The sequence below is a fragment of the Laccaria bicolor genome, genomic scaffold (assembly GCF_000143565.1).
Source record: "Laccaria bicolor S238N-H82 LACBIscaffold_44 genomic scaffold, whole genome shotgun sequence".
Lineage (NCBI taxonomy): Eukaryota > Fungi > Basidiomycota > Agaricomycetes > Agaricales > Hydnangiaceae > Laccaria > Laccaria bicolor.
Window position 1 is genome coordinate 369792 of NW_001889915.1, and position 12671 is coordinate 382462.

General features: G+C 49.0%; 8 protein-coding genes across 8 annotated transcripts; 5 read left to right on the plus strand and 3 right to left on the minus strand.

The window, feature by feature from the left end:
* Positions 1-7: 7 nt before the first annotated feature.
* Positions 8-1590, minus strand: LACBIDRAFT_310241 (uncharacterized protein; the record flags this gene model as incomplete). Its single annotated transcript, XM_001887389.1, has 6 exons — positions 8-83; positions 143-613; positions 663-852; positions 911-1373; positions 1433-1453; positions 1504-1590. The coding sequence occupies 6 exons, from the start codon at positions 1588-1590 to the stop codon at positions 8-10; spliced, it is 1308 nt and encodes a 435-aa protein (XP_001887424.1).
* Positions 1591-3880: 2290 nt separating this feature from the next.
* On the plus strand, positions 3881-6442 carry LACBIDRAFT_332815 (uncharacterized protein; the record flags this gene model as incomplete). The annotated part of the gene is made up of 7 exons (XM_001887317.1): positions 3881-4105; positions 4160-4334; positions 4407-4418; positions 4482-4541; positions 4626-5075; positions 5169-5451; positions 5500-6442. The coding sequence occupies 7 exons, from the start codon at positions 3881-3883 to the stop codon at positions 6440-6442; spliced, it is 2148 nt and encodes a 715-aa protein (XP_001887352.1).
* A 1825-nt stretch (positions 6443-8267) lies between these two features.
* LACBIDRAFT_332816 (uncharacterized protein) lies at positions 8268-8891 on the plus strand (the record flags this gene model as incomplete). Its single annotated transcript, XM_001887318.1, has 4 exons — positions 8268-8407; positions 8430-8451; positions 8503-8607; positions 8667-8891. The coding sequence occupies 4 exons, from the start codon at positions 8268-8270 to the stop codon at positions 8889-8891; spliced, it is 492 nt and encodes a 163-aa protein (XP_001887353.1).
* A 36-nt stretch (positions 8892-8927) lies between these two features.
* On the plus strand, positions 8928-9300 carry LACBIDRAFT_310245 (uncharacterized protein; the record flags this gene model as incomplete). Its single annotated transcript, XM_001887319.1, has 3 exons — positions 8928-8952; positions 9003-9071; positions 9143-9300. 3 exons carry the CDS (start codon positions 8928-8930, stop codon positions 9298-9300), a joined length of 252 nt encoding a protein of 83 aa, XP_001887354.1.
* Positions 9301-10016: 716 nt separating this feature from the next.
* Positions 10017-10461, plus strand: LACBIDRAFT_310246 (uncharacterized protein; the record flags this gene model as incomplete). Its single annotated transcript, XM_001887320.1, has 3 exons — positions 10017-10098; positions 10152-10270; positions 10324-10461. 3 exons carry the CDS (start codon positions 10017-10019, stop codon positions 10459-10461), a joined length of 339 nt encoding a protein of 112 aa, XP_001887355.1.
* Positions 10462-10941: 480 nt separating this feature from the next.
* LACBIDRAFT_310247 (uncharacterized protein) lies at positions 10942-11286 on the minus strand (the record flags this gene model as incomplete). The annotated part of the gene is made up of 1 exon (XM_001887390.1): positions 10942-11286. One exon carries the CDS (start codon positions 11284-11286, stop codon positions 10942-10944), a length of 345 nt encoding a protein of 114 aa, XP_001887425.1.
* A 300-nt stretch (positions 11287-11586) lies between these two features.
* LACBIDRAFT_310248 (uncharacterized protein) lies at positions 11587-11736 on the minus strand (the record flags this gene model as incomplete). The annotated part of the gene is made up of 1 exon (XM_001887391.1): positions 11587-11736. The coding sequence occupies one exon, from the start codon at positions 11734-11736 to the stop codon at positions 11587-11589; it is 150 nt and encodes a 49-aa protein (XP_001887426.1).
* Positions 11737-12200: 464 nt separating this feature from the next.
* On the plus strand, positions 12201-12623 carry LACBIDRAFT_310249 (uncharacterized protein; the record flags this gene model as incomplete). Its single annotated transcript, XM_001887321.1, has 1 exon — positions 12201-12623. The coding sequence occupies one exon, from the start codon at positions 12201-12203 to the stop codon at positions 12621-12623; it is 423 nt and encodes a 140-aa protein (XP_001887356.1).
* Positions 12624-12671: the final 48 nt, after the last annotated feature.

Consider the following 12671-nt stretch of genomic DNA (forward strand, 5'->3'; position numbering starts at 1 on the left):
AGCACTGTTACATGTCCATATCCATAGAACCCTCCCCCTGTCCATCTCCAACTGGCTGTCCCTGAAGCCGTCGTTTCACCAACCTACATTAAAATTCCGTGGTTTAGAGATGATCTTGAAGACAAAGAACTAGCAGACTTGCCTATGAAACAACTCAAGTGGATGAATCCCAATAGGTTCATCAGGTTTCTCGTACCCCGTGATAGGTATCCAGCTACTCAAAGGACTGGTACCAGGCTCGTAGCTAGCCTCGGATACGTAAAGGAGCAGTCCATCTGGCTGTACATTCGTAGAGACCGACTCTATTGATCCTTTTGCGCGGAATGAGGGAGTTGTTGCGGACTCGACTTGCATCCCATTGCCACTTACATCTTGCAATGGCGGGTTTGGGAGGAGGATTGGAACGTCCACGGGGATGGTGCGTATTGTGCGTGCCATTGGGATGACTGATATGTCTAGAGAGGATAAGGAGGTGTTTGTGTGGTAGGGTATGGGGATTAAGTTGGTTGGGTATGGGAATTGGTATCGAGGTCGTGTTTCCGTATGTGAGAAGGTGATTGAGGGCGGATAGGTTTGTGAGAGTTCGGCTAGGCGTGTGTCCCTCCACCAGAACCTTCACGCCGATGAGTTCTTAGAGTTGTGAGTGCAGGGAGGGGTCTCACCGGAATGGGGCCTCGCAATCGGCGACGTCCTGCCCTTTCCACTTGACGACGTCGAGGATGTGTAGGATGCCGTTATCTCGCCAGTTTGAATCGAGGATGCAATCCAGCACTGTTAGCGGGGGAAGGGATGATGGGAAGCGAGCGATGAGGGTTTTTCCGAGGAGACGAGAGCGCAGAGTTGTGTTGGGCACTGGAAAAAAAAAGAGTGCTCATCAAGTCAAGTGACAAAGGTAAGAATGACGACGAACCGACACCTGCAACACCAGATGACTGGTGTGTAACTGCAAGACAACGTTTACCAACTGGTACAGGAGCAACCGCCACCCAACCTGTCTCGAGGTCGTGCGGGAGCGAGTCGTTCAAGTCGTCTGTAGTCGAAGACCACGGATCTTCGGGCGACATCTCGAGCAGCTCCGCATACATGCACTGGTCTGCCCATTTACTCGGTTTATTCCGTTTCTTGTTCTTCTTCCTCGGCTTCTTTTTGGGTTCGGCGGGGGCGGCGACTTGGATAACCACTTCTCGAGGTTGAGGGGCAGTTATTGCATTCACGGGAAAAGAAGGCTCGATCATCGACGCGTAGGGCGCTACGCATGCAGGGGTCAATAGAGAAATGGGTTCATCTTCGTCTTCGTCTTCATCGGAGCCACCGAGGTTGAGATCAGCGAATAGATCAAGTTGTCTTGAAGAGTCTATTCTCTGCGCGCGTCGCTAGAGCATAGAAGAACGCTGAGTCAAAAGTGTCCTTTGAGAATCTCACTGGGACGGACGCGTTTCTGTTCTTCCAGTGCCTAACAAATAAGTCAGTGTAAATGAATTTGTGTAGATCGAATGTAACTACCTTGGCCCTGCGTGCTTCCTGAGATACGAGCTGGTCTCTTATCGTCGTTGGTGGGAGCTTGTACGACGACTTGCGGTCTGCGAACATGCTGGTAGGACGAGGACCACGTATTTGGAATTGTTTGTGAAGAGATTCTTCATGGATATCGACCTCTCACATCAAATACAGCAAGTCGCTGAGCTGCCAGGTATTTCCATAAACTCGTATTTATTTCATCGCTCATCGTTAGTGCCAAAGGACACGACGATCGCGCTTGGCATCTCGCATGGAACCCGACAAAACCTCTCCTGGCATCATGTTCAGCCGACAAATCCGTGCGATTGTACCACTACACATCCAGCGACGCGGGCCTAAAGTTCGATAACGTCGCGACTATACCGACGGGTCATATGAAGACCGTCAGAGCGGTTGCGTGGTCTCCGTCTGGGAACACACTCGCTACGGCTTCGTTTGACTCAAATATCGGGATCTGGGAGCGGGAGGAGAACGACGATGGGGAGGGTGAGTGGGAATGCGCGAGTACATTGGAGGGCCACGAGACGGAGTGTAAATCCGTGGCGTACTCGTCAACTGGAACGTTGCTTGCGAGTTGTAGTCGTGATAAGACGGTTTGGATATGGGAGGGTTTGTATCTCTCCCCCTCATCAGTACAGGCAATCTGACGCCTTTTGACAGTTCACCCTGACGCCGATTTTGAATGCATGGGTGTCCTAATGGAACACACCCAAGACGTCAAATGCGTCGCATGGCATCCATCAGAAGAGGTCAACATGATCCCTCTCCATTTTCTACGCAATCTCACCCATACTCAGCGTAGATACTCGCCTCAGGTTCATACGACGATACCATCAAGCTCTACATAGACGATCCTTCAGACGACTGGTACTGCTTCTCCACACTCACCGGACACACTTCCACAGTCTGGTCAATCGCATGGTCACCCACAGGCGATTACTTTGCGTCGGCGTCCGATGATAAGACGGTCCGCGTGTGGAAGAGGGTGGCGCAGCATAAGTGGGTTGGGGTGCTTACTCTTACAGGTCATGAGAGGGCTGTTTATTCGGTGAGCTGGGGGAAGGGGAAGGGAACCGGGAAAGGGAGTTTGGGGTGGTTGGGTAGTGCGGGCGGTGATGGGTTCGTACGTGTTTGGGAACTCTTCGTACGTTTTCGTTTTTGTTTAAACGTGAATGGGATAGTGATGTTATAAGTTCAGGAGCCAGACGGTGAGGAGGTTATGGTTTCGTCGCCTCCCGGGTACAAACTTATCGCTCACCTTCCATCTGCACATGGGGTGCACGATGCGAACACGGTGGTTTGGTGTTCAAGAGAGGGATACGAGGATGTACTAGCGACTGCGGGCGACGATGGATATACGAGGGTTTGGAGGATTGCTCCGGGCACATAGCTGAATTCAAAAGAAAGGTTCAGCAATTCTAAAACAAAATAACTTATAGGACTATGCAAATTGACACAATATTAATGCATACGCTGATCAGTGATGGGGGAGAGATATGCACCGCCTCATCACGTGTCACATGTCTCCAATAACTTTCACAACGACAGCATGGGGCACTCTCTCAAGCACTCTTCCCATCTATCCCTATCCATCTGTTACAACAATGGAATAAGGTTGCTGACTGACTGCTGAACTTCACGAAAAGATTTGGAATCGGAAAGACCTACATCACAAACCCCTCCACACCGTCGGATTACAATTGCGGTATTTCAGGCGAGTCTTGCTCGGATCGTCAGGAAAGAACAATGAAGTCTTTCTGCAAAACCAGCTGTGCTCCGAGCCATCCCGAGGAGTCTGGCCTTGGATATCTCACTAACCCCGATGACAAGGAAATAGGCAATGTCGATGAAGACCGTCGCTCCCTCTTCCCATCCACGTTTGAGTATTTGGATTTATCCAGTCTAGAACTACGGGTTCCCCGACCGCCAGGATTACAACAACCTCTTCCGACCACAATTCTGAGATGATGATCACTGGACAGCCAGGTATAGGTGGGACTGGTCTGCCTATTTGGATCTCACTTGGGCACAAGCAAGACTGCGTACCTCTACCTTCGTTTAGTTCAGTGCATGATCACGAGCACACCATGTTTATTCCAGACTAGGGACGGCGTCTTTATCTGGTTGCTGAATATCTTACGAGGGTCGATGATTGAACGGGCGGCTTTATAGCTGCGTTCTATGATCTTGACTCGATCACGACTCAACCACGATTCGCAATCGGAACATGCAGACCATCACTACGTCTTCGCTAGCTGGCACATATGAAAAATGGGCTGAAAGGATGACCTCACCTCGTTTGTGAAGAAGCTTGTAATTGCGTTGTGGTCGTCTTAGGAGCTTTTTAATAATAACTCGAGAAATGCGTGACGTCACGCAATTCTTCACTACCTGGCAGCCCACTGTCAACAGCCCATCTCAGATGAACAACGAACTAAGACTATGGTGTATCGTTCTAGGCGAATCCGTCGATGAGCCCTTATTTCGCCTGACATTGCGGGATGACGATACGGTCTCTGAACTCAAGCAGTCAATCAGAAGAGAAATTCCGGGATATGATACCTTGAACAAACCCTTATTGTATAAAGTGAGTGAGTTTGGTATCAATGTAAAATCACGTAGCTGATCAAACTGATGATAGCCCCGCAAGTTAACTCCCATCGCTCTGGAAGACACCCTTCAAGAACGCGTCGAAAAAGATATCGAAAACTTCGCCGCACCCTTAACGAAATCCGCTGCTGGCTTACGGGATCTCTTTCCGAAATCAGAAGCAGTCAGCGTTGACAGGCTTCATATTATCGTGAAATTTCCAGTGGGTGCGTATCCATGAGCTGCCGCCGCCTATATGCATATTGATCGATATCCACCTCCTTTCTTTCAACTGAAAGATGACGGTAATGGTAGGTGTTCCTGAGCCATGGTCATTGAGCCACGAACCTTACTTTTGCCATTACCTATTGTAGGTCAACCGCCGTACAAAAGAGCTCGTTTAGCGGGTCCAGACCCGAAGCAGGAGCTCAAAGGTGGGTCACGATGTTTTTCCATGTCAACTGAGGTTTGACCTCTACCACGCTATCCTCGATTAGGCTTTTACTACTCACCTAAAGATGATGAGTGGATTTTCCATCTTCATCAAAAGCTCTGGAATCGTCAAGATCTCAGGAGCCAGGTGTTTCGGACAGTCCGTCTAACATACCCAGATTATGGCCTTTTGGAAAAGCAGCTGTCAGAACTTTTCCCGGAACGTCAAGAGGGACGATATGAGGCGGCGTTCGAGGGGGCTTTATCTGTCAAACGTGACTTCCTCGCTTCAATCAACACTGGCCGTAACGTTGTTGCTAAGGAGAACGAAGATGATAATGATGACGAGCTCCGCTCGCTCTTCTCCGCGACGCTAAATTATCTTGACTTGCACAGCTTGGGACTCAAGAAGCCGCCACCGCAAATGCCATCACTGCTTTTTATCCGGCAAGAATACGAGGACCTATCTAGAATATTGGATAACTTACCGATAAACGGTGGCAACTCCGCAATGATTGCTGGGCAACCAGGGATCGGTGAGCTATTTCCTTGTTTCTCATGCTGCATCTCACGTAGTCCAGGCAAAACCCTCTACCTTTATTTCCGTTTAATCCAATCCATTGTTTCAGGCATTGGATGCCTATTCCGCACGATCGGTGGATCTGTCTATCACGTCGCTGAATCTATCACAGTAGTTGACGAATGGTCAGGTGGACCCATCATTGCCTTCTGCGACCTTGATGGGAAAAGCGAACCACCCCGATTTCTCACTGAAAGCAAAAAGATTCAAATAATCGCTGCCTCGTCACCTGGCGGTGCGGGCGAAAAATGGTTGGATACGGTGGGGGACTCCCCGTATATACGCAAGCTTATATCGACGTTATGGTCGCAACAGGAGCTGATTTTGACTGGGTATGTTGACAGCTTTATAAATCTGCGAACTGCACTTATAGCTTTTAGATTGTTTCTCAATTCTCACGACCTCCTCTACCCACGGCTCCAAGAAACTACGACCTATTTCGGTTACAACCCCCGAATTTGCTTCCGCGCGTCCCGTTCCCCTCAAATTTTTACTGAAAACCTGGCGGTCGTTCGTACAAAAATTGTCACCTTCGCCCGGGAACACTTGGATAAGCAATCATTACTTATCGAGACATTTACAAACAATATGATATCGCACTCCGTGTTCGACATATCACCGAAAAACAATTGGCGCTTGTTTGCCCAGGCTAAGGTGGGAGCCATCTCACCATGGGCCCTGGATACCTTGTTCAATGAGCACAAAGAACAACAAGAGGAGGCATCCTACAACTTCTATAAGTTGATCTCGACAGATCCTCATGCTGGAACCCTCCGCGGTCAAATGTTCGAGAGGCAAGCCCTCAAGTATCTCTCTGGTCTCGAGGAAAAGACCCAATTCACCATCCGATCTCTCACCGACTCTAAAACCGAGATTTGGACGTATCCGGGTCCCACCGGACGTTCTTTGTTCACATCATCTACAGTCGCTCAGCTGCTCCAGGGTGCGGTCGCACAAAGCAAGCCAATACACTTGGTACCGACTGACCCACACTTTCCGGCCGTAGATTCAATTGTTTACGATCCTGGTCAACGGCTTGCCGGCATCCAGGTTACTGTCCGGCCGACGCATACTGTGGCTGTTGCTGGTCTCGAGAAGATACAATCTTGGCTGAAACTCAACACCCCACTTGCGGCCCTTCGCCCCTCGATTCCGGGCAATCACTGGCGGCTCATTTTCGTGGTGCCGCACGACATGGCTTTAACTTATGAAAAACAAGCATATGAAAAAGACACCACTCTTAACTACTGGTCAAAGAAAATCGACCAATTCGTATTAGGCCTAAAAGAAGATACCATCTGGGCTAGGACAATGAGAAATTAAGGTCGTATATACCCTTCGCTCTGTACAAATGATATTCTGCCATAATCCAACATTCGAAATGGCGGACGTTGAGCTAAGATTAAAAATGACCATCCATGCAAGTCAAAGTCGACAACGGAAGCACCATTTTGACGCTGTTCGATATAAGTAAGTAGTGGGGGACATCGGGTCACTGTACACATACTTAAGCTGATGCTCAACAAGTCGATCATGCCAAGTTATTCTCAAGTGCCCAGCCCGAGTAATGCCAGTGGCGGGGGTGGACACTGGACAGACGTCTCAGTTGGAATAGATCTCGATTGGAAAGAAGATAGAGAATGGTACGTTAAATTTTTGTAAGGCGGGTGCCTCGTGACTCAGAAGACCGTGAGTCGGCGCCCGTTGCTGTGGTAAGCTAAGGATAATTCAAGTTCTAGCCCAATACAGCCATTCAACTTGAACAGAGGCCGACTTGACGGCGCTGCCAGTGGGGATAGGACAGCCCAGAATTTCGGGAGGCCACTTTTGGTTTTACCCTTGAATTCCTCCGCAGTGCAAACGTATTGGTTCCCCGCCATTTGGTATACTCTTCACTCTCTACATTCGTCTACTGGCCCGGGTCTGAGTCAAGGCTCCACCTAGGAGGTCTTCATATCCGGGGTTCATTCCTGTCCCGCAAGGCCATGCTCCCATCTGCACTCAAAGTGGTGTGGTTTGTGCTCTTATTCACCGGTATGCCGCACTGTTAAGTATCCTCCACAAGTCAATAATTGACGCCCTGCTATGGGGTTCGTATGGCTGCACAATTCTTCGAAGGGTTTTCTGCCTTGGTTTGCTTCCGCCACAATTCCCGATGGGCTGCGCTAACCACTTGTAAAACCAGGCACGAACGGGAAGATGAACCCATTCACAATGCGTAGAGGGTTTTGCATTGGTTCGTTGAATCAGCAATAGTCATCATGATCCTTATTACGATGTCTCAGCCCAGACTGGAGACAGTGATTTCTAGTTTTGGAGCCTTTCTAACAGGCGCGTTGCAATTGCAGGCGTGGCTTTTGCGCTCTCTTTCGCGACGAGTCTGGCGGTGTTAAAGCCCAAGGCGATTCGTATGTACATTTGATCTGTCACTTCGCATCGCCTATCATAATCTTCTGCCACTTTGCTTTGCTCCGTTCTTTTCCCTCTAGATCTTTGAATTGGCGCCCAGCCTATAGCCTCATCATCATCTTCCCTACCGTTGGAACGGCCATCCACGTCGAAATTTAATTCTGTCACCCTACTGATGATTTTCACTGCGACTCGACCATGCAGAATGGTAAGTAGCTGTACCCTATTCAGACAACATCTAAAAGTACCTGTTCCTAGGGTGCGCTTTTGGGATAAACAGGGTTGCCCTTCGTTCTATTCATCCCCTCCTTCTACGTATCTAAAGTCAAGGCCGTCGTTCGACTTAACAAACAAACACCTCAAGCGATTACGACACGCAGACATGGACAATGACGCCTTGACACCGTCCCCATCTCACGCAAGGGGGATACTCATCAGATGGTGGAATGTCATACCATGCCCTCACGCCTGAACCCTGAACCTATAAGCCCGTCGATATCAAGCCCATCATTCTCGCCCCACATATGCCATCTCCCCCGTCCGCGAATCATCTTCATCGCCAGACACCGAGCGCTGCAGTTCGCCTGTGTCTTCCTCCTTTCCGACTTTTATCAATCCTGCGAATGAGCTGTCCTCGACAGAGGAGCCGAAGAAAGGAGTGTCGTCAGAATTTTCAACACGGAGCGAGGTGAGGGAAAGTGGTACTATGGTAGGGACTGGCGGGAATTAGAGGGATGTGATGGCGACTGAAAACGCAGATGATATTGCGATCGAAACGGGCGATCATAAGTCTGGGATAATGAAGTGGAACGTGGATGATACTGGAAAGTCAGGATACGACATTGGGGAAGACGATGGTGTGAAATCGAAAGAGCTTGGGTGTGATTATTACAGTCCACAGCCGAGGCCGTTTTCCGTCAGTGGTAAGTATCTGCAAGCTCTTTCCTACCTATGTACATACTTACTTCACGTAGGTCCACGTGCACATAAAGGACGCCGTCGTGTACATCCGAACCAGCCTTGACGTTCTCACCAAATATTCTGTCCACAACCCTAAAATTGCCTTCCTTTGTAAAAAGGTGACTCTCTTATCTGCTTTTATTTCTACCTGATTCACAGGTAACAGGTTGGCTTGTAGGCCGGTTCCGCAGTGTCTCATCTTTCTACGCCGTCAGATCCAGAGACGGCCCATGTGATCCGATTGCTTTATGGTCACAGTATAGCGAAGGAGCTTATCAACGTGAAGGTTTCGTCCAAAGCCAAGCCAAAGCCAAAGCTCCCTGGCAACAGGGAAGATGACGAGATGAATGGTGACTACTACGAGGAAGACAACGACGAATCTGAATCTTGGAGTGCCGATTGAAGCCATTTCACAAACACAAATTATCAGGCAAAGAAGATGATCTTTCTCCTATTTATCAACCGTAGGTCGACATCTTCTGGGACTCTAACAAGTATGACAACGTGTTGCTAGATCCCTTGGTGGACTCTCCTAGAATGAAACGCTCCATTGAAGCCGTTTATCACACTATTTCACCGAATGGCGCGTCGCCTTTCGTGTAATTAAGGTCTGTGCAAGTCAGATTTGCAGGTCGGATTGTGGGTTCAACCAAGGCTCCTGCTTGGATATCGACCCTCGAGCTATATATGTCAATGTGCATCCAACAAAGCGAGAAGTGCACTTTTTGAACAAGGATGCCATCATCAAGTGTGTATCGTATGCAATCCAACAAGCCGTGGCTGCTCAAGGAGAGTCAAGAGCTTTCGAGTAGCAAGTACGTTTCTTTCCGAGTCTGCGGCCTTGTATCTTTCTGACAACTTCTCAGACCTTACTGACTGGCGGTCTTGCTGATCACATGGATCCTTGACGAACTCCAGGCCTTAGCTTCTTTGTCGTCTAGTTGCGTTCTAAAACGATCAAAAAGCTCGAAGCCGAGTGACTTCTTTGTAGTTGGGATTGAGAACCTATTCCCATCACAAAGTCCAACACAAAGTCAGAACGCCACTTCAAGATAGAACTCTGGATTCGATGTTTCCCGTTGTTGACCCGGCTCAATTGGAGACATCTTTGGCCAACTTGAATCCTTCAGATACCCAAGACTCAGGCTCTCCATTCAAGTCTCGAGACTTCAAGGAATCTGAATGTTTCCTCGCCTCTGATCAAGATCTTAGAAAAGCTTCGGTAAAAAGGAAACACAGTCGTTCGTTTACTATCGTGAGTTATTTATTCTACCTCCTCATCACCCGCATATCACAGAACTGACCGAAATTCTCGAAGAACATACTTTTGTTGGAACTGCTGATCTTCAATGACGCCTCTCCCTGATCTAGATTCGACCACTGAGCTGTATCTCATTAACCATGCTGCACTAGCGTAAATCTATCTTAGCCCCCGCTCCTCGAAGTGACACACAACCGGACTCTTTTATCAACTTGGAGTGCGCCAATTAGTCGCCTCAAATTGAAGCCTCCACCTATTCTTCGCTACATGATAAGTAGAAATTGCCGTCAGCCTGAGTGCTGTAAACTCTACGGAGGACAGCCCGTTGAGCAAAACTCAGATTATAGATGTACGTTATCCCACCATATGTTCCACAATACGTACATTCTGACTTGACGGCAGCGAATCGAAGACATCCTTATGACTCGGGAGACAGTGCTGGCGGAATATTTCTCTCTCATCTTGCTACGGGATTACGTATCGACAACCTTCCAAGTTTCTCGACGCGTTTTGGACCTCAGGTATCTGCGTCTTTCCTTCCTTCTACACAGCATGAATGAGTGACTTCGCCCAGGTGGACTGGACATCGGAAAAAGAATGTTTCGAGTCTTTTCTTCGAGAATCGGCTTACTTTTACACTCCGCTGCCTCCTTTGCTGCGAGACCCCTCTCAATCTGAGAGTCATGCTGAGCAACTGAAAGGCGAACGGTGACAAATCCAACACACCCTCTTCCCAGCGATGCGTCAGTACCCTGTAGCGCCGAAATCCCCCCTTGATCGAGATGTTATCCAAATAGCTAATCTGCCCGACCTTTACAAGGTCTTCGAACGGTGTTAAAGAAATGATTACGATACATGGACAGACAGACAGACAATAAGTATGAATGGGCAGTCTAACATGCGATAATGTATAATGTCAGTACTTACAATGGATTGAGGGGGATGTTTTAAAAACCTTATGATGGCGAACTCGGTTTGGGGTACTTTTAGATCTGGGTGTATGGATAATCTGCTTCCGAGTCGACGTCTGAATCTCTGTCGGAATCTTCGTCCGACTGTTCAAAGTTTTGTTCCATTCCCCCTACTCGGAACACATTGGTGTCATTCACAGTATCTGAGGCTGTCGATTTGGCGAGAATGGCGGCAAAGCGAGCTTCTAGTCTTCGGCTTGGCAGAGGGAAAGGGTTCCCAGCTAGCCAGATTGGAAGTAGTTATTGAGGTCATGTAGTAGGTATTTGACCAGGCCACCAAGATCCTCTGTTACGCGAGTTTGTACGAGGGCCAGCGCTGAAACGTATGCTTCAGATTCAATGCGAGACGCTGGCCTTGATGGCAAGGAGCATGTATCGAATACTGCCAACATATTATCTCGGCAATTCCCTTCAAAATGAACGTCAACTTGAGCAATAAACCATCCATACTCTTTAGAAACCCCGAATACTGCTGTCGTACCCGAGTCTGCGTCGGGTTTCACCGGAAGGTCGCCAACGTGCAGACTCATGCGGAAAATATGCCTGGCAGCTGGGCCGCCGCACATTGCTCCTCCAAGATGTCAAGAGCCTGTGGGGTTCGAGAAAGCGAAGGAGCGGCATGAGAAATTCTGAACCAATATGTTCCATGGGATTGTGTGTTCCTCTTTGCTGGAAAAACACCTTCAAGATTTGCATCACTTATATTCTCAGCCAGGATTCTTTGTTGAGAACAAGTTCAAGTAGTAGGGTCACGATTTCGGTCCAGTTGTGAATGTGAAGGCCGCGATGCTCTCAAAGACTGGAAAGTGAAACCGGTTGCCAAGAAGATCATCCCGTGTCCTAGAATGTCCTTTTGCAAAGGTCTTTTAGATGCTTTGCTTCCCCTCTTGGTCTGAAAAAATGCCAATGTCCTCCGCAAACTGATCCATTGAATGCAAACACCAAGGCAGAGCTGCTGTGTACACAAGGATGAGGCGATCCTCATGGACCTTTGCAAAGGTTTGCAAGATGTTCATGGTCACGGTGGAGGTGGACGACGACCGCAATCCCTTCAGTAAGCCTGGCTGAAGGTAAGGCGAGCCTTTCCAGTCATTTGGGCACTGAGACAGTAAAAAATCATGGGGGTTACCATTGAACAGCTAGCTGTACCGCATCAAGAGGTCGATCACCAGCCGGTGTGAGTCGTGCTGGGGGACGGGTCGACTGACAATAACGGAAACGGTGGTACACTACCTGTTTGAATGTCAAGCATATGCGGCACTGGCAGAGCGTTACGATATGGACAGGGCCCTAGGGCGCTATTCGAGGGACCTTAAGGCGATACTGGCGAGTTTGGACAGGATAAAGGAGCTGCTTCGCTATGTGGGGCGGTCGGGGAGATTCAAGAACACGCTAGGAGATGCCATAGTCTCAACTGGACTCCGAGGATGATTGACAGGTAGCACTCTGTTTACAGGGATTGTTCCGAAAGCATGAAGCAATGACGGCCAAGCTGGCCTACAGTCAGAGGGCTCGCGCTCAATACCCCACCCCACCACCTATTCTACCCGCACCTCAGCCTTTGCGGACCTCAAGCTCAAAATCACACGTTGCCAGGCCAAATAATCTTCAAAGTCGCACTCAAGAAAACAGCAACACGCCAAAACAAACTTTTTCATTCACCTCCATACGGCTGTACCCAGGCTGTACCTATCGCAAATGCGGTCGGGTACTTAGAAGACGAAACACAAGACCGATGGAATGCACAGATAAGCAGAGAGAACGAGGCTACCCCGCTCGCTATATAGACGCGTCCCTAAACGGCGTTTCTGTGCCGGGCTGCGTGGGGGAATGGTTGCCATGGGCGTGTCTCCACCAGTGCAAGGGACGGTTCAGGAACACAGGCACTGGGGGCCTTAGGTAGTCTCTGACATGGGGCTCGGCCCCGATAGACTTAAATTTGACACAAAAA